The sequence below is a fragment of the Chrysemys picta genome, chromosome 20 (genome assembly GCF_011386835.1).
Source record: "Chrysemys picta bellii isolate R12L10 chromosome 20, ASM1138683v2, whole genome shotgun sequence".
In the NCBI taxonomy this organism is placed as follows: domain Eukaryota; kingdom Metazoa; phylum Chordata; order Testudines; family Emydidae; genus Chrysemys; species Chrysemys picta.
Window position 1 is genome coordinate 20,054,052 of NC_088810.1, and position 19,150 is coordinate 20,073,201.

The 19,150-nt window shown below is 55.7% G+C and overlaps 1 protein-coding gene across 5 annotated transcripts in view; it reads right to left on the bottom strand.

The window, feature by feature from the left end:
• ARHGEF2 (Rho/Rac guanine nucleotide exchange factor 2) overlaps positions 1-19,150 on the bottom strand; it is a 132,121-nt gene that overhangs the window by 12,116 nt on the left and 100,855 nt on the right. For all 5 annotated transcript variants that reach the window (XM_042843297.2, XM_042843296.2, XM_008171971.4 and 2 more), the window contains 6 exons: positions 6,943-7,010; positions 6,048-6,111; positions 2,013-2,142; positions 1,587-1,696; positions 966-1,112; positions 52-302 (listed from right to left, as the gene is read on the bottom strand). In XM_042843297.2, the coding sequence (XP_042699231.2) occupies positions 52-302; positions 966-1,112; positions 1,587-1,696; positions 2,013-2,142; positions 6,048-6,111; positions 6,943-7,010 (770 nt within the window). The remainder of the gene's footprint in view (positions 1-51; positions 303-965; positions 1,113-1,586; positions 1,697-2,012; positions 2,143-6,047; positions 6,112-6,942; positions 7,011-19,150) is intronic.

The window sequence follows — 19,150 nt, forward strand, 5'->3', positions numbered from 1 at the left end:
CGCTCCAATGTCCCTGTGTCTCCCATCCGGCCTTCGCCCAGCCTACACCACCTGCTGGATCAAGACGTCCCCCAGGCGGTGGATGACGAAGTTCTTGTTGCTGTCGGCGGCCAGCGACTCCTTGCGCCGCTCCAGCAGCTGCATGAGGAAGCGGTCGTGGATCTCGCTCAGCTCGTCCACGCAGGGGAACACGCTCTGCACCAGGGCCGGGTCCATCTGCAGGTCCTCCAGCATCCCCTTGCGGAACATGTTGGTCATGATCTTCAGGGTGCGGACGTGATGCATCTCGGTCTGGATCAGCTCTGGGGAGGGGCGCGAGACGGGGAGATGAGAGGCAGAGCCAGGGACCCCACGGCAGCCCCCTAGGGGCAGGGGCAGGCGCCCCAAGGCAGTGCTACGTGCCCACAGAGGACCAGACTCCAATCCAGCCCCTGGCTAGGCAGCCTGGATCCTCAGCTCCAGCCCTGGGCACTGGTGCGCTCAACCCCGCAGCTCCCTGGTTCTGGCGCTGGGACGCCCCAGTGAATCAGCTGCTCTGTAACGACCCACGGGGCTGACTCCATCCTCGCCCGGCCCCGTAGCCGAGCCCAAGGTGGGGTTAAAATCACCGTCATCCCGGCTTGGCTGGGTCTCGCGCCCACGTCGCGAGCAAGCGGGAATCAGGCCCCTGCATTGTGAGCTCCTGGGGGCAGGGACGGGGGCTTTATCCCCTGCGGGCCGCTCGCCTTCGAGGCACGGAGAGGGGGAGGTGAGGATAGAACCCAGGAGTCCTGGCCTGCGCACCAGCCATCTGCTCGGCCCCTCCCCAAGCAAGGATAGGGAGATAAAGGGTCCCAGGCCCAAGCCCTGACCCACCAGGGCTGCCGAGCCTGGGAACGGGGAGGAGCCCCGCGCTCCCGGGACGGGAACGGGCAGGGCAGGGTGCGGAACCGAGTCCCAGCAGCGCGCAGGGGGCCAGGGCTCACCGTAGATGACATCCTGGCGCTTCATCACCTCCTTCTTGTGCTGCTGCAGGTAGTTGTTGTCGACCGCCAGGCTCCAGGAGTCGGCCGCAAAGTCCTGCTCGTCCGTCTCGAAGGTGCTCATCAGCTGGTTGTAGATGACTTCGGCCCCTAGGGTGGGGGAGAATGGCCAGTCAGGGGGGAGCCCGGCCCAAGGAGGGGGGCGCGTGTGCACAGAACAGGAGAGCGGGGGCAGGGCAATGCTCCCACCCAGCACCGGGCTCTGCCCTGCTGGCGCCAGCACATCGGGGTGTCGTTTCAGAACTGGGGGGGAGGTGACGCATTGTGCCAGCAGACAGAATCATGGGCTATGTTCTATTATACCCCGAGAAGGCAGGGGGGGCGGGGAGGAAGCGGAGCATACGGGCCTATGAGAAGTCCAGGGGGAAGTTGCCCCCTTTGCCCCAGCGCCAATGACCCCCGTTGCATAGCCCAGAACCCACCGCCCCTGCAGTGCCAAGGCCCGCCACCTCAGCTCTCCCACCAACAGTGAGGCGGTGCCCATCTCTAGTCACTGCCCAACCCGAGACAGATTCGAGCGGCACCCCGACGTGCCCTGCCTAGAGCCCGGCAGAGCGCTCGCACCTTCGTCGATCAGCGACTCCACCGACAGCGTCCGGTTGCGCATGTTGAGGGAGTCAGTGGACTGGGATAGGATGCGCCGGAGACCCAGGGGAGACTCGTCATTGAAGTTCCTGGAGGGAGACGGCGGGAGAATCCAGGGTCAGAGAAAGCCCCCCGAACAGGAAACGAAAACACTGCAGCTCCTGGCCACGCACCGCGCCAGCCAGACAGTCAATTTCCCACAGCTGGGAACCCAGGCACTAGGAGGGGACGGGCAGATGGGGAAAGCCATGGCAAAGCTGGGAATGGAACCCAGGAGTCCTACCTCCCAGCCCCCTTGCTCTGATCACTCCCCCACTCCCCGCTCACAGCTGAGAAAAGAGCCCAGGAGTCTTGATTCCTGATCCCGTGCTCCAACCACCAGACCCCGTTTGCCCCGGCGCTTACCCTGCGATGTTGGTGGTGGAGACGCTTTTGGAGAGGGACAGGGCGGGCCGCCCCCGGCGGGAGCCCAGCAGGGTCTGGCGGAAGCTCTCGGCGGGGTAGATGGCCGAGTTGGGACGCTCCCTTGTGGTCGCTGCAGAGAGAAGGAACAAACGGGCACCGTGAGCTGGGGCACTGGGACCCACTGGCGAACCCACCCCGGCACGGCCTGACCAGTTAAGAGTCTCACTGAGGCATCGAGAACCAGACCACAGCACGTGGGTCCCCGCCGGGCAGGACCCGGCCAACACATCCGCCGCAGGAAATACTTGGGGGCAGCATCCGTGCTAGGGACGCAACCCTGTCCAGTGCAACCCGTGGTTCCCCGAAGCCGTGCCCAGCGGGCGAGCGCTCCCCTGCTCCGGGGAAGAGTGTGGGGACTAGGGGTTGGAACAGGTGGCTGGGAGAGGGAGGGGAAAACCAGAGAGAACATTTGGGATCCCAGCTTGGCACAAGCTCAAGGCCTCTGCTTTGCCCTATCCATCCACAGTGCTAATCTGGCCCCTTATCGCCATAGGGCCTGAGCATCTATCCTGTGCCAGGATCCCCACTGCACAGCTGGGGGACTGAGGCGCAGAGAGTTAGGCCCCTGATTTTTAACGGTAACTCCCATGGGAGTTAGGCAAATACACTCAGAAATTTGGCCCTCAGTGACTAGCCTCAGCTCAGAGTCTCCAGCAGAGCAGGGAATTGAACCGCGGTCTAACGAGTCCCAGGTTAGTCTCTAACCACCAGGCCATCTTCTCTAGTCTTCCCCGCCTGTTCCTGGCACGGGCAGGCAGCTCGGCCGGGAAGGAGAAGGCCTTTGTCTGCAGCCCTATTGTAAGGCCTAAAGCCTTCGTCTGCAGCCAGATTAAAAGAGGAGCCAAGCAGCAGCCGTTCGCAGGAAGTCACATCCTCATATTCCGTCTAAGTTACATTAAAACACTCAGGAGCGCCGCCAGCTTTTCCGCTGCCCTAGGCGGCAGAAGGTCCCGCCCCGAAATGCCGCCCCCCCACAGAGGTGGCGGAAGGTCCCGCCGCAGAAATACCGCCACAGTCGCCGCCCCCCAAATTGCAGCGCCCTAGGCGACCACCTAGGTCGCCTAATGGGTTGCGCCAGCCCTGCAAACACTAAGATCAGGCTGTTATGAAGGAGACCCCCGTCCTAATGCCCCCACTATCACCAGGTAAAGAAACAGATCTTGAGATGGTTCAAGAAAAACTTAGTTTGACAGCATCTGTCTGGCAAGAAATCACTTATCAAGAGTTGTGGTTGTGAAATCCTCATTTCTTTATTTTTTTGTCTGTATGGTCCCCCTATTCCCTGACTTGCATCTGAAGAAGTGAGGTTCTTACCCACGAAAGCTTATGCTCCCAATACTTCTGTTAGTCTTAAAGGTACCACAGGACCCTCTGTTGCACTTCCCTATTGTTTATCTGCACGGTCTCTGTCTGGTTCTTTGATTGTTTCTGTCTGTTATATAATTAATGTTGCTAAGTGTAAGTTAATGAAGACGGTGGGGTAGGACTGGTTAAAGAATTTTGTTATGCTATGTTAAGATTGGTTAGTAAAATTTTAGTATAACGATTGGTTAAGAAGGACTCAAATTTCACTCTATAAACTGCGGTCCACAAGGAAGTTCTTTGGGAACCAACTCCAGGACACAGCCCCAAAGATCAGAGCGGCCAGACCTCAACACTCTGCCAACGACGCCGTGCAGAAACTGAAGTCCCCCAGATGGACCTGATCCTGACTGGCCATGAAGAAAAGGTCATCTGTCTTATTGGGAGCAGTGAGCCCTGTCTGTGCAGCGTGTGCAGTATGGTTTGGGTGATTGTTAATGAATAGAGGTGATGTAGGATATTACTGTGTAAGGCTCTTTCACTGGTAAAAGACCCCGCAAAAGATTTTGCCCTGAGTCCACAGGGAAAGGGTGTTTGCCCAGAGCCCACGGAGGGGTAAAGTTAAGTGCTTTTCGCCTGGAGCCCTAGGAACTAGGTAAAGGTGGATGCCCTTGAGTGTGTGAGTAATAGAGAATTTTGTGCAGATAACAGGCTGGGGCTGGAATCCAGAGCCTGTCCCATAGGGTACGCAGCGCACACGTGAACAGCTCAGAGCCGTGGGGCACGTGGGACAGTCTGGCCCCAGTGAAGTCAGTGGGAGCGGTGCTACCGATTCCATACGGGCCAGGATTTCACCCTCTGCGCGTGGCGCTGAGGGGCCAGTGCCCCAGCTGGCGTGAACGGGTGACTCCACCGGCACAGAGTGCAGCCTGGGGGCGCCCGCACCCTCCTCAGGACGGTTAACGTCTGGTGGAGTTGAGAGCCAGCTCCGAGCGCTGCAGACCCCAGGAACTTCAGTCCCCCCTCCCGGAGAAACGATCCGCTGGCGTTCTCCACAGTTGCCTGCAGGGGAGGCTGGACGTAATCGCAGCAGATCATTCAAGAGGGGATCTAGGCGGGGTGAGAAAAGAAAACCTCTCTCCTGGGGAGAAAGCCGCCTCCACTGCCTCCGGGTGCAGTATCCATGTCAAGCCAGGAGGGGGCAGCGTAGCCCCATCGCTGCAGAGCACCTGGGCTCTGTTAGCAGCTCCATGCAGTCGGGGTGCCATGGACAAGACTCACAGGGGGCAGGCACCCTGCAGGGCCCTGGGCAGTTCCTGGAGTCAATCAGGGGGGTAGAAGCCCCGTGGCGGATGGGCAGGAAGGGCAAAGAGCACCGAGGCCAGGAGGCTCCGAACCCCGCTAGACCAGCCCTGAGGCTTGGGTAGGGGGCAATTCAGGGGGGCATCTTCTGCCGCGGCTCCTCCCTGTGTGAGCTCCCGTTCTGTGGGAGACGGGCCCAATGCTGAACACAAGCTGCTGATGCACCTTCTCTAACCCATTCGCTTTTCGTCCTCTTTTATAACCGGCCCTCTTCCTCCCCCCAGCCTCCTGCCAGGTTCTTGTCACTTCCCCCGCAGCCCCTCTCACTCTGCTGCGCCCCCTGTGCGATGGGGCGACCGGTGCTGCAGGGGGGTATCCCTATGCAGCCGAACACTGTGTGCGTGTCACGGGCACCTCAGCTCAGCAAACCGGGCAGGGAAGCCACGCTGGGTCAGTTTGCCGGGTCCTGAAGGGCTGATGCTTGAACATGGCCCTGTTCGCGAGACAACGGTGTGGTTATCGCCTCCCCCTGCTCAGATTCTGATCAATAGCTGCCGTGGCAGCTTCCTCTCCGGATGGCCCAGAGCACTTTGCGAACGACACACATAGCGCTGCTGGAATGCGGCCACCTCTGGGGCGGGCAGCTGCCAACTGGAACGCAGCACGCTGCGGTGGGACGTCTGGGTCAAGGGGACTAAGGCCAGCCCTGCCACTAGGGCCACGGGACCTTTCGTGGTCCTGTGGGTCTGCCAGGAGGGGAGTACCAGGCATGGAACAATTTATTTCCTTGAGGCAGACAAAGGTCTGGGATGGCCCAACCGGGATCCGAACCTGGGGGTGGGGGAAGTCCAGCGATTTCAAACCTGAGGATTGGAAGACTAGGGCTGCCCTTCCCCATCCTGCTGCTTCGAGATGGAGAGTTAAAGGGACAGGAACACCACATGGGCCGCTCACGTAAGGGGGGGGACGGAGAAACACCGCCAGCTTTAGCACTGCAGCCCCCCCCGGGCTATCATGCGCCATTGACTCGGCCCTCTACAGCAGCATAGCTGAGAGTAGAACCCAGGAGTCCTGACTCCCAGTCCCCTGCTCCAACCACTAGTCCCCCCTTCCTCTCCCAAAGCTGAGAACAGAACCTCCAGATCCTGTCTCAGATCCCCTTGTTCTGATCCAAAAAACCTCACAATCCTTCCCAGGGCGGGAATAGAACCCAGGAGTCCAGACTCCCATCTACCTGCTCTAACCCCCCGGCTCCCCTTGCTCCAACCAGTAGACCTCGCTCACTGCCCACTAATCCAATTCCTTTAATAGAAACAAATCGCTCCCCACCCTCACCAGCCACCCCGGCACTCGGCCCCCTGGCTCACTTACTCTTGTTCCGCAGGGACACGCTCTGCAGCGCCGAGTTGTTCTTCAGCGCGGCGGCTTTCTGTTGCTGGGGGCAGAGGGCGAAAGGGGATGAGCCAGATTATCTCACCGAGCTTCTGGTGATAGAACAGGGGTGTGCACGCACACACGCTCCCCCCACACCCTCCAGCTAACTTGCAGTTGCATTTAGTGCTGCTGAAGGAAGCCGCACTCAGAATAGTCCCCCAGGGCCAATGTTTAAAGGTATTTAGGCGCCTCCGTCCCATTAATTCACAGTGGGCACAATGGGGTGAGCATGTGGGGCGAGCTGCCCCCCACAGAGCGCCCCCTACCTACGAGCCTCCGCCCTGCCCTCCGGAGGGGAGAGCGGAGCTTCCCAACCGAGTCGGACAATCAGCCAGCTCCCTGCACGAAAGGGAACTACTAAAGCAGACTGGAGCTGGTGATCTGGTGGTGAACAGCCCTACCGGTCAGACCAATGATCCATCTAGCCCAGTATCCTGTCTTCCGACAGTGGCCAGTGCCAGGTGCCCCAGAGGGAATGAACAGAACAGGGAATCATCAAGTGATCCATCCCCTGTCGCCCATTCCCAGCTTCTGGCAAACAGAGGCTAGGGACACCATCCCTGCTGATCCTGGCTAATAGCCATTGATGGACCTACCCTCCATGAACTTATCTAGTTCTTTTTTGAACCCTGTTATAGTCTTGGCCTTCACAACATCCTCTGGCAAGGAGTTCCACAGGTTGACTGTGCGTTGTGTGAAGAAATACTTCCTTTTGTTTGTTTTAAACCTGCTGCCTATTAATTTCATTTACTCACCCAGTGCTCAAGAGAGGTGATGGGGAACACCCACCCCCCCAGGTCTCAGCCCCTCCCCAGCCCCACGGGCTGCTCACCTTCTGCTTGACCTTGGTGCAATTGGGCAGGGTGTCCTTGCAGCGGTTGTGAATGGCGACATTGCAGGCTGGAAGAGAAAGAGAGGTGAGTTTAGACCGGACACCAAAGTAACAGCACTGCCCCATTCCAGGGTCTCGGCCCGCTTTAAGGGCCTCATTAAAACCCCTCTGAGATAAGGGTTGAGCTGGCATTATGGCCTAGTGGTTAGAGCAGGACTGCTAGGTCCTAGTCCCAGCCTGGAGTGCTGTCTAGAAGGCATATAACACGAGTCTGGGAGTCAGGACTCCTGGGTTCTCTTGCTGGCTCTGGGAAGGAGCTTTGCCTAGTGGTCAGATCAGGGGCTGGGAGCCCCCTGTGCCCTCAACTAGTAAAATGGGATAACAATGTATCCAGGGTTCTAAAGCCACAAGGGAAAGGTGCCGGTGCAAAGGTTGTTATTGTTATATACTTTGTCCACCACTAAAATGCAGCCACCTCTGGGGCAAGATGCAGCAACTTTAACCGTGCAGAGAAACAATGCAACACTGCTTCAGAGCTAGGGCTGAAGAAAAATCATGTTCAACTGAAACTGCAAGGAGACAGAATGTAGTGAGTAGAAGTGGAATTTAGCCAGGATCCAAGAGGTTAACAGTCTTCTTAATTATATCATGGGATCTGATCCCAGGACTCCATTACGCTAGGTGCTGTATGTACACAGACAGTCCCTGCTCTGAAGAGCTCAGGGTCTAAACAGAGGATAAGAGGGGAAACTGAGGCATCAAGCAGAGAAGACTTCCCCAAGGTCAGAGCCAAAGCTGGGAACTGAAGCCAGACCTCCTGAACCCCAGTCCGGTACCTTAACCACAAGGCCACGCTTCCTCCCAAGGCCAGGAAGTGCAGAGGGATCTTTAATGACCTATCCTCACTCAGGACCTCAGCATTGAAGCTCATCGGGAGGGTGCGGTGTTATTCTGTAACCTCCCCTTGGACAGGCTGAGCCCAGCCTGTGCTGCTCTGCCCTGCCGAGCATCAACACACGTCAGTTTCCCACCGTGACACCGTATTTTCCTCCCTTCCCTGCTGTGGAGGATCAGATCCACCCAGCGACATCACCGCACCCTGGTCATTTGGCTGCTGCCACAGCCGGTTCCCACCTCCTGCCTGGCGCTACCCCGGCATTGAGCTCCTGGTGGGCAGGGGTCTCTCAGGACGGAGGCCAAACAAGGGTTGAGGCTCCAGGTGAAAGCTCCCCATCCTGTGGATGGATGAGTAGATCCGGCAAGGCCTGGTGTATTGCAGACCCCGAGCCTTTGTGCTGAGAAACTATGTCCTCTGGCCCTAGACAGAAGTAGCTTCTCATCTCCGGCCACACCAGAGACTCTCCCCCATAACTGTGCCCATCCCGGAGGTATGCCAGCAGATCGAGGGACGTGATCATTCCCCTCTTTTCGACATTGGTGACAAGGGATGTGATCATTCCCCTCTATTTGGCATTGGTGAGGCCTCATCTGGAGTACTGTGTCCAGTTTTGGGCCCCATACTACAAGAAGGATGTGGAAAAATTGGAAAGAGTCCAGCGGAGGGCAACAAAAATGACTAGGGGGCTGGAGCACATGACTTATGAGGAGAGCCTGAGGGAACTGGGATTGTTTAGTCTGCAGAAGAGAAGAATGAGGGAGGATTTAATAGCTGCTTTCAACTACCTGAAAGGGGGTTCCAAAGAGGATGGATCTAGACTGTTCTCAGCGGTACCAGATGACAGAACAAGGAGTAATGGTCTCAAGTTGCAGTGGGGAAGGTCTAGGTTGGCTATTAGGAAACACTATTTCCCTAGGAGGGTGGTGAAGCACTGGAATGGGTTCCCTAGGGAGGTGGTGGAATCTCCTTCCTTCGAGGTTTTTAAGGTCAGGCTTGACAAAGCCCTGGCTGGGATGATTTAGTTGGGGATTGGTCCTGCTTTGAGCAGGGGGTTGGACTAGATACCTCCTGAGGTCCCTTCCAACCCGGATAGTCTATGAGCTGGGCACACTCTGTGTAGGCTCCAGCAACCCAATCAGGCCTGACTTACGCCGGGGCGGCTGCAAACCTTGTCATCCCTACTCCCCTGCAGCTGGGGAGCATAGTTCCCTAGACGGCACATTGCCAGCTGGGGCAGGAGACTTGGTGCATCTCCCGGGAAGCCTCTACCAGCTGCTTACAGATTCTCATGTGAAACTGACCCTCCCCCCGAACAAGGGAGGGTGGGGGTGTGTGTCACCACCATCTGCACTCCCCTGGGGCGGGGGGGAGGAGAATTCCCCTTGGAATGCTTGGCACCGGGGCTGGGGCTGGCTGCAATCTGCATCTCGCCGTGCCAGGGCTTGGGGCGAGGCGAGTGCCACCTGGTTTGGAGAGGCCCCCGGCCCCCTGCTGCCGAGCAACAAGCCTCCCCACCCGCTGCAGGGGCTGGGCACCAGATGGTGAGCGAGCCGGGCAGGGATTCAGCGCTCGCTCCAGACGGGTCCCCCTTGCAACGCCACTTGCCGAAGATGCACGCGATGGAGGCGCCGGGGGCTTTACCAGCCTTCGTGGCCAATGCCCCAGCTCAGCTGGCCAGCGAGGGCTGTGCAGGGACAGGCCTCAGTGTCGTGGGGAGGGGCTAGCAGGACCGTGGGGAGAGACTCCCCCACCAACAAGCAAACCTAGCCCCCCTAACCCAGACAGCTCTTATCCCCTGCAAAGTTCGCTGCCTTCCACGGGTCTGAATCTGCCCTACGGTGTGTATTGTAAAATAAGAGGCAAGTAAGGACCTCTCAGGGAGGGGGTGTGGTGGACCAGGAGCCAGGACTCCTGGGTTCTCTGCCCAGTGCCATCGCTGGGCAAGTCACTTCCCCCTCCCTGTGCCCTCTGTGACATGAGGACAAGAAGGTTGAGGTTAGATTTACCCCAGAGCAGGAGGTTGGCATAAGCTCTCATGTCCCAGGCTTTACATACAGAGTGTCTTGGGTACCAGGACTGATGCACTGGGGTGAAACCGACCCCAGTGTGTATCAAGCCCTTTCAAGGCCCTTGTACGGGTTACAGTGGTTGAGGGCAAATATCAAAACCCCTCTAAGTCCTTATTGAACAACAGAGGGGGAATTTAGATAAGCGGTTACCCCCCTGCAACAGGCAGCGAGTGTTTGTACACTGAGCGATTGGGAGCTGAAAGGTGAAAGAGGAAAAAAAAAGTTTGTTGTTCTTCTATACGTTGCCAGTGACAAGCCGCCATCTCTGGGGTGGGATGCCGCAGTGCCGCGTGACACCACGCAACACCCCAGCAGGGCTCTTCCTGACGAAGAGGATGTTCAACTGAAACGGCAGGGAGAATTTAGGGGGATGGGATGTTGCGGCATCACCAACCCCGAGCATTCAAAAATCATGAGTCAGGCCCCCACAAAAATGAGATTTTTGTAAAAGAAAAAACCAAAATGTTGGCTTCTTTCAACTGGTCTTCTGGTTTCAGAACCTTTCGGATTCACATTTTTAAACTCTTCTCTGCCACCACAAGTGCTAGAAACTATTTCTATTTTAAACCAAAGTTGAGATTCACATGACTCCAGCAGCTGGGGCTTTATGCCAAAACACCCAGTACCGTGAGAACTGGCAACAACAGGAAAGAGACTTTAAATACAAAAGTTTCCCCTGGGTTTCCAAGTTCAGTTGGATTGGGAGAATTCCCAGCCAGTTCTCCAAGGATTAGCTCTTTAACACAATTCCTAGAACAAGTTAGATTCTTTCCTCTTTGCCCTGCCTGTGATTTTTTGCTGACTGGATGGTCAATTATCCAGCCAATGATGCAATCCGTGCCTCAAATGTGCAACTGTCTCAGGAGCTGATGAGAGAAACAGACCTCTGCAACCTAACACCACTTCACTGAAAAAAGGGAGGGGGGGCAAATCTGACTGCTCTGGATGTCAAAAAAAAATAAACAAACATTCTAGCTCTTTGCAATGGTTCCGTTTGAAGCAGACCCTATCTAACTACTTTAGCCCGGGTGAAAGTTCCAACTTCGTTAATTATTTTATGCCTCCATAAATTCCCCTTGTAGCGTCCAACATATTTTTTTAAAGGTTCTGTGCTAATCTGTCATGTTGTTGTGTGCTGTTAATACTTGCCACATTCCACCCCAGAGGTGGCTGCATTTCAGTGGTGGCAAGAAAGTTCCCCCTGCGGCTGTCCTAAAGAGCTCTGGGATCCCTGGAGAGTAGTCACAGACCCAAAGCCATGCTTTCTAGCCGCCAGGGGAGTTGGGGGCCCACCCAAACCGTGGGCCAGCACTCTGTAAATGGAGAACTAACAGAGGGTCTTGCATGTGACTGGTGAGATCACGGGCCAGCTGAGGCTATTGTGAAGTTAAGTCACAGATCCGTGGCCAAGCGGCTACAGTGTGTGTGGCTGGGCCTTTCCGCCCCGCCAGCACCAGAAATACCTACTACTGGTCAAATGCCAGCCCTGCTTTGCCACCTCTCATCTGAGCTGCTCAAACACTTTACCACAAGGAATTACGCCTTGTCACTGGGGCAGGGGCAGATAAGACACAGAAACACTAAGTCACTGGTCTATGGTCACACAGTGAGTCAGAGGCCAGTTCAGGAATAGACCCCAGATCTCCAGACTCCGCGTCCCATGTTTTAAAACCACAAAACCAGCCTCCCCTTCTCATTACTGGATAGTTGCTATTCGGTTGTAATGTGGGAGTTCGATTGCGTCCCTTGTTCTGGGCAGCTGCAGACTTGAAGAGTTAGGTAACATTCCAAAAGAGGCAGATGGCAAATACAACCTAGCCTTTGATGTGAAGGGAACAGAGATTGCAAACAAAAAAAACCCTAAAACTCACACACACACACACCCCTTATAAATACAGATCAGGGAAAAGATGCTTTTAAAAAAACAAACCACCACCAGACACCTCAATTCTCCCAGGCCAACAAAGTGGTGGTGGTAGGGGGAATAATTAGAAACAGGATGTTAAAGATCTTGTTAATGACAGAGCAGAGCGAGATTTTTGTTACCGGGGGAGGGATGGGGAAGGGGCTGAGACAGAGGGAGGCCTTGTCCCCCCTCCTTCCCCTTCCCACAGTCCTGGTTTAACTACACCGGTAGTTAAAGCCATACAAACCCCTTAGTGTGGATGAGTTCTATGGGCATGCAGGTGTTTATAGGGATACGGCTATTCCCATATGGGAAGAGGAATAAGCCGCTCTGGGACAAGGCACCTTTGCACTGGTATAATTGCATGCCAACTGGTTGTACTGGTTCTAAGAAATCAAATGGCTTCCAATTGCTCCTCAACTGCTTAGAGCCAGAGACATGCCGTGCTCAGGGGGTCTGGGTCTCATCAGCTCCGGCATGCAGGGGCATCAAAGCGGGCGCACCTTGAATTTCTGCCCTCTGCAAAGGTCCCTGGCCACTGCCAGAGCCGTGTCCAAGGGGCCTTCAGGGCATCCAACTCGGGCCTGGAGTGGGCGGCGCCACACACACACACACACACACACACACACACGGGGGCTTGATGTTAGGGTATATTTTGCCTTGTGTATATTGCACACACAGATTTTAAACACATCACCTGGTCAGGGTCAACTTTGGGGGCAGACTGGGGGGGAGGGGAGTGGGCAGACCTAAGGGCTAACCCCCCATTAGCGGACATGCATTACCATCACATCTTGCCTACACCAGGGTTTTAATACACTCTAGTTAACCCCACTTTCCTAACGTAGACCTGGCCAATGGGCATGACCCCATTCAAAGTTGGTTTACAACTCCCTGCCAGCCAGTGGAAACAGGCCCCAATTATCCACCAGCTGTGTATCAAAACAAGGGCAAGGAGCCATTCTTTGCATCCGCATTGTGGTAGCACCTAGGGGTTCCAGTCGTGGACCAGGACCCGGGGGCGCTAGGCGCTGTACAGACACAACAAAAAGCCCCCGCCCTGTAGCGCTGAGAGTCCTTGGCATTGTACAGCATCCAGTCGCTAACGTCCCAAGGAGCGACTGTCCCTGCTGCACCATAACCCCCTCGGCGGGGAGAGCGGGCAGCGATTGATCACACGCTCGGGCAGGGATAAAGCTGTTGTCACAGGGCGGGCGGATCAATGCGCAGTGCAGGAGAACAAAAGCGCCGTATTTAGTGCCCTGGAGCCCGAGGGTGCCGGCACAGCTCCCCGGCTAAGCCTCAGCAGGGAGGGGGCACCCACAAAGGGGACAATCCCGGGAACGCCCAAGGGGTGTACCCAAGAGCCCACAAACAAAGCTTCCTAAGAGCAAAAATCTATTAGGCACCCAAGAGCATTGGCCACCCCAGCGTAAAAGGTATCACAGCAGGGTTCCTATTAGGATAGAGGGGAAGGACGGCCTGGTGGTGAGGACACCAGCCTTGAGTGTCCTGGGTTTAATCCCCTGCCTCAGTTTCCCCAGCTGCCGCTGCCTCACAGGAGGGCTGTGAGGTGCTCAGATGCTACGGTGACTGGGGTCAGATAAGGGCCTTTGATACACTTCCCCCCTACACAAGCTTTGGGTTGGCTCCCTGTGGCTCTTCCCTCAGACCTCCAGTCCGCATGACTTGCTGTTTTAGAACGTGGGAAACTCCGATCACAAGAATCCAGAGAGAGCACAGCGTGCGTCTCTCCTCTGCAAAGCGCCATCTCCACCGAGCACAAACTGGCTGCTGCCTCCATCAGGCCCCTAAAAAGGGGCAGACATGCCAGAGAGCATCATAAAGGGGGCAGAACTGGCCCCCTGAGAATCTCCACCCCTTTACCCAGGGGTCTTCCCATCCAGAATGAAACTGATGTCAGGGATCTGCCCCTGCCCCGCCTCCAGCATCGGGGGTGCGGGAGGAGTGCATTGTCCCTGCTCGCCTGGGGGGCAGAGCCGGAGTGACAACAGCCCTGGGGCTGCTCTAAACTACACCAGCGCTGGGCAGGACGCTGCACAGCCCCCACATTCAGGCAGTGCAAAGAGGGCATCAAGTGGCCTTACGCCCCACGCGCCGGCACGGGATAACAGCCCCATGGCCCCACTCCTCCAGCTACCCAGGCCAGGGGGGGCGTCGGATAAACTAACCCCCAAGTGCAAGCCGCACTCGCAGGCCAGCAGACGAGCAGCCAGGCTCCTTGGCCAGCCAGGCCAGACGCTGCAGTCTGCTGACCGAGGGGAGGAAATGAAGTCATGCTCTGCATTTTTAAGAAGACAAATATTGTTTTGGAGATTGTCGAGCCAGCTCTTGTGCAACTCCAAAGCGGCAGGCGGGGGGAGAGAAACAAAACAAGGGAGAAACCCAGTGTTTGTGTGTTCCCACTAGCTAGCCCCGGTCCCGATCGATTTCTCACAGCCCATGCTCTGAACGCCACTCAGCCTCGCTCCTCTTCGAGGAGCGGCCGAGGTCCTGTCCCATTAAACGTGAGCGATAGGATCATCGCAGGCCGGCGGGGAGAGGCGGGGTCTGAAAATAGGTTTATCGCCGAGAAGCTGCCAGGGCCCCGTTGCCATTAACTGGGTGATGGGATCAGGGTCCCGCTGTGCGCACAATCGCCGCGCGGGAGAGTTCACAGTTGGGAACAGGCGAGGCAGAGCGGAGGAACTACGGCCTGGAGAGTTGAATGGATTTGCCCAGGGGAGCCTGTGCGTTAACCCACAGGACCAGCCTCTCTCCCCAGCCTGCAGCGTCCGAGATGATAGGTACCAGCTCTGAAGGGCCTCGCAGGATCAAGCCCCAGACTTTTATTACTGCCAATTTTCCCTTCCAGCAATTACCCCCTTTTTAACACTGAGCCAGTCCAGCCAGCCACGCTCCCACGGCACCAGTTCTTCCACGTTTCTCTCCGCCTGCAACATACTAAGTTCATTCACTCATGTTGCCCCCTGGTGGCTGGTCCACAGAGAGGATAAAGGACCTACTTCTACAGCCAGTTAGGGGAGCTCCTGTTTATCTGAAGCACTAGACGCCCGGCAGTTCGACTGGCCACGGCTTTGCGACTTCTCTCGTGGAGGTTATCCACCCAGGGCTGCCTGCATAATAGAAAAACCTCCGTCGACTCCCTTTGGCACAGGGGTGGGAGCGGGCACCCGGCTTTGCCAGTCGGTGGCCTGTCTGCGGGCTGGCTTGAGCAAGAACTTGAAGCTGCCCGGCCCTCTTGTTTCTAGCTCAAACCTGTACAAAGTAGCCAAGCAGGGCAGGTAAAGGCTGGAGGCGAAGCAGCTGCCGAGGAGAGACGTTACTTCGGCCAATGAGCGACTGGAGGAGCCAGAGTTGCTCCTTGGTCTGATTTGGCAGCGGTTTCAGGAAATGAGCTCAGATCAGCTGTTGCAATGCTAAATTGCAGCGCTGTACCAAAGACATTTGGGCGTGGTGGTGAGGGGGGGGCTCAGGCTATAACGGCTGTGAAGACATCAGCCCAAGGTCTGGGACCCTCCCACTTTGCAGCCCTAGCGTCTACACTGCAATTAAACAGCCCCTTAGCCGAGCCAGCTGGCACGGGCCGGCCGCGGGTTTTCAGCTGCGTGGTAGACGTGCCCAACGATCATTCTGCCTTGTGGTGAAGCTGCAGCCGGCAGCTCCAAAAATTCCTCTGCGGGGACTGTGGGAGCGCAGCGTCCATCAGAATCTCTTGCTCTTAGATGATAGCTCAGTGGTTTGAGCATTGGCCTGCTAAACCCAGGGTTGAGAGCTCAATCCTTGAGGGGGCCATTTAGGGATCTGCAGCAAAAATCTGTCTGGGGATTGGTCCTGCTTTGAGCAGGGGGTTGGACTAGATGACCTCCTGAGGTCCCTTCCAACACTGATATTCTAGGACACCTGTAAGCAACCCCTGGGCATCATGTGGCCCCCCCAATGACTGCAGTCACTGCTGGGGAGGAACACAGCAGCTGTTTCACAGCACCCAGGGTCAACATGCCGCAGTTTAGCACGGGAGGGTGAAAAATGCTGCCTACGATTCCTGGCCAGAGGACAGGAAACCCCTATGTTGTGAGAGGCACCAGGGATTAATTGTGCCAGGGATGTGACTGTGACTCGCTACGTGCATGTGCAGCGCCTAGCGCAACAGGTTCCTGATTTTAATTAGGGCCGCGGTGTGCTACTGTAATACAAACAACAGGGCACACAGGGCTTTGTCTCACTCCACATTTCCAACACAGTCAGGTCTGCAGACTCGAGCAGAAGACAGTTTCTCAGTTCCCAGTGGGGGGGGGAGGGGGTGTTTGTGCAATCTATTGAAGAATCTTTATTACTAAGGATTACGCAAGAGGCAGAAGGAAGCTAGCAGGGTTTTCATATCTCAGCACAAGGTGTTTTAATACAATGGCACCTGCAGCGAACCTGCGTTGCTCTGGAAATCCACCCGATAGGAGCCCACAATGGCCTTTCCCTGCAAAGTCACTTTGCAGCCTCTAACATTAAATTGCACTTGAACGGCCCTGTAAAAAAGCCAAAACAAACAGAGCTTTGCCACCCCGAGGGGTGCTGGGAGAAAAGCAATGGTGAGGCGTCCTGAATTAGCTACCAGCAGCATGCAACTGCTCCGAGGAAAACATCATTTGGCAGAGACGATAAGCAGAGCCCAGGAACAACTGCTCTTCCGGAGGGGAACTTGCAGAGATGAGGCAGCAGATCTAAACCTCAGTTACTACAGAAAGGGAAGCCGCATGTTCTAGGGGCAGAAGAGGAAGTGGGGGCAGCATGTGGGCTGGAAAGTCAAGCCAGGCGTGAATAAGGACCTGCTTTTCTCTCTCTGTACAGCCCCTAGCACCCTAGCGTCTCTGACGCGCTACTACAACGCAAATCAGCCAACTGCCGGTATTCACCATCAGGGGGAGTCGGCCTAGAGAGGGACATAAACGTGGTACTCTCCCAAACCCCGCCCACAACCTAAGCTCCACCCACTCGTGACACCATAGGGGAGATCTGATTGGGTCGATCAGCCCAGCAGTGGAATACAGTAGTTAACAAGGGCGGTGCAAGTCACAGCACCGTGTAGACAGGAAGAGTTCCTGCCCCGCTCTGAATGGATGCAGGATAAAGTCCAGACGCTCCCCCACCCTCTGCAAGTCTGGTTTTTAACGTTATAATTCAACCTCACCTATCTCCCTAGGCTTGGCCTTTCCTAGGGTTTTCCCTGGAGTTTCCTAGGGTTTTCCCAGACTCTAGTTCTCTCTGCCCCTAAGAAGGGTTGGGACCTCGGTGATGTCCCAGTTGAAGCTAACCGAACCCCCTTGCTAGGTTGCAGAGCGAACACGCTACCAAGATGAACAGGGCCGTTCACACCCCTCCGAGCTACTGTTTCAGGCTATCTGCAGACCCAGGCAGACGTCACTGTGTCAGTTACACTGGTGTCACAGGAAAGTTAGAGGAAGCTTCCATTAACTCTCTATGCTTCTGTTTGCTCTCCCCACCTCCCCCACGGAGGGCAAACGGAAATCCAACTAGTTCACCAACACCTCCGCCAAATGGTGGCGTGAAAAAGGAACTTGTGTTCCGAGGCAGTTCCCTCCCTCTCCGTCTCTCTCTCTCTCGCACACCCACGCGTGCGCACTCTCTTCGCTGTGTCAAGCCAAGGGATCTCAGTGGTTTCCTGAGGAATAAGGATGTTGAAACCATTTGCAAAACTAAAATGAAAGCCCTTCGCGAGCTGCTGACTTGATCGGCAGAAGGGCTGGGTGGGGAGGGACACTGCAGAATCTGACCTGAACCAATACCACAGATTTCAGAGTAGCAGCCGTGTTAGTCTGTATCCGCAAAAAGAAGAACAGGAGTACTTGTGGCACCTTAGAGACTAACAAATTTATTAGAGCATAAGCTTTCGTGGACTACAGCCCACTGCATCCGAAGAAGTGGGCTGTAGTCCACGAAAGCTTATGCTCTAATAAATTTGTTAGTCTCTAAGGTGCCACAAGTACTCCTGTTCTTCTTTTTGCCAATACCACAGAGTCACCTCATGAGAGCCAGAATCGAGGGAGGACTCCCGGGGGACCTCCTGCCTGCAGAGGGAGAATGGCTCATCACGCAGTTCCCTCTTTATAACCGAACAACCTGGGTAATTGGTCGCTATGTTCTTCCTGCAAACAGCCCTGCTCCACGGACACCAGATTAGTTACCCCACTAGGCCCCAGGCCTCTCAGCTTTCTGGACAACCTCTTCCGGGCAGGACCCTGTCCCAGCACTTCTCTACTCCAGGAGTCTCCTCGCAGGAGTGCGAGGAGAGACACCCACAGATAATCAGTCACAACGTATAAAGGACTAGAGCACCCTGGGCATAGGCCAGGGTCCGTTCCCGCTCCCGGAAAAAAAGGATCACTTTCAGCAACATCAGAGGAGTCACATATTAGCCATGGCTGAACCTCAGATGACATGTCAGCATACTGTCACACAGCTGTTACCCACATGGATGTGAGTAGCCTAGTGGTTAGAGCACTAGACTGGGACTCGGGACACCCAGGTTCTATTCCCCATTCTGCCACTGGCCCCAGGAGTGACTCTGGGCAAGTCAATGTCCCTCTGTGCCTCAGTTTCCCCATGATACTAACCCCCTTTGTAAAGCAGTCTCAGATCTGAGGCTGAAAAGCGCTAGGGGTTATTACAACACGATTGTAAATAGTTATTTCACCCAGCACTAACCGGCAGCCAATGCTAAAGGCAGAATCTATACCAGTTTCCCCAAAATTGGATGTGTGGACACACTCATTTAGTTTACACTAGTTCCTGATCGACTTAAATAAGTCCACTTTAAACTGAAGTCAGAGCATCAACCCAGAGGTTTGCACTTGTTCACTGGTTTAAATTCATGCAACTGTCTCATGTAGGCACACCGCCACTAGGAAATGCAGAAAAACACACCACTGTGCAGGAGGGGAATCAGAGTCCTGTGGGCTGTAGAGAGACTGGGATTGGCTCCGTTTCCATTGGTTTCCCGTAAGATCTGGGGCCCTTCCTCCCCCAGGCCCCCTGAATCATTCTGGCGGGGATTTTAAAACCGGAATCCGACCAGGACACTAGATCCGACATCCCTTCCATTGCAAAAAGCACCAGGAGACACAACCACCTTGAGAAGCCAGAACCGTGCTTCGACGACCAGGCCGGTATCAACCTTTCAAGGAGGATGGTGGTAAACTGGAGAAGGTTCAGAGGAGGGCCGCAAGAATGATGAAAGGGTTAGAAAACAGGCCTTCCAGCAATAGACTCAATCTATGTATGCTTAACAAAGAGACGATG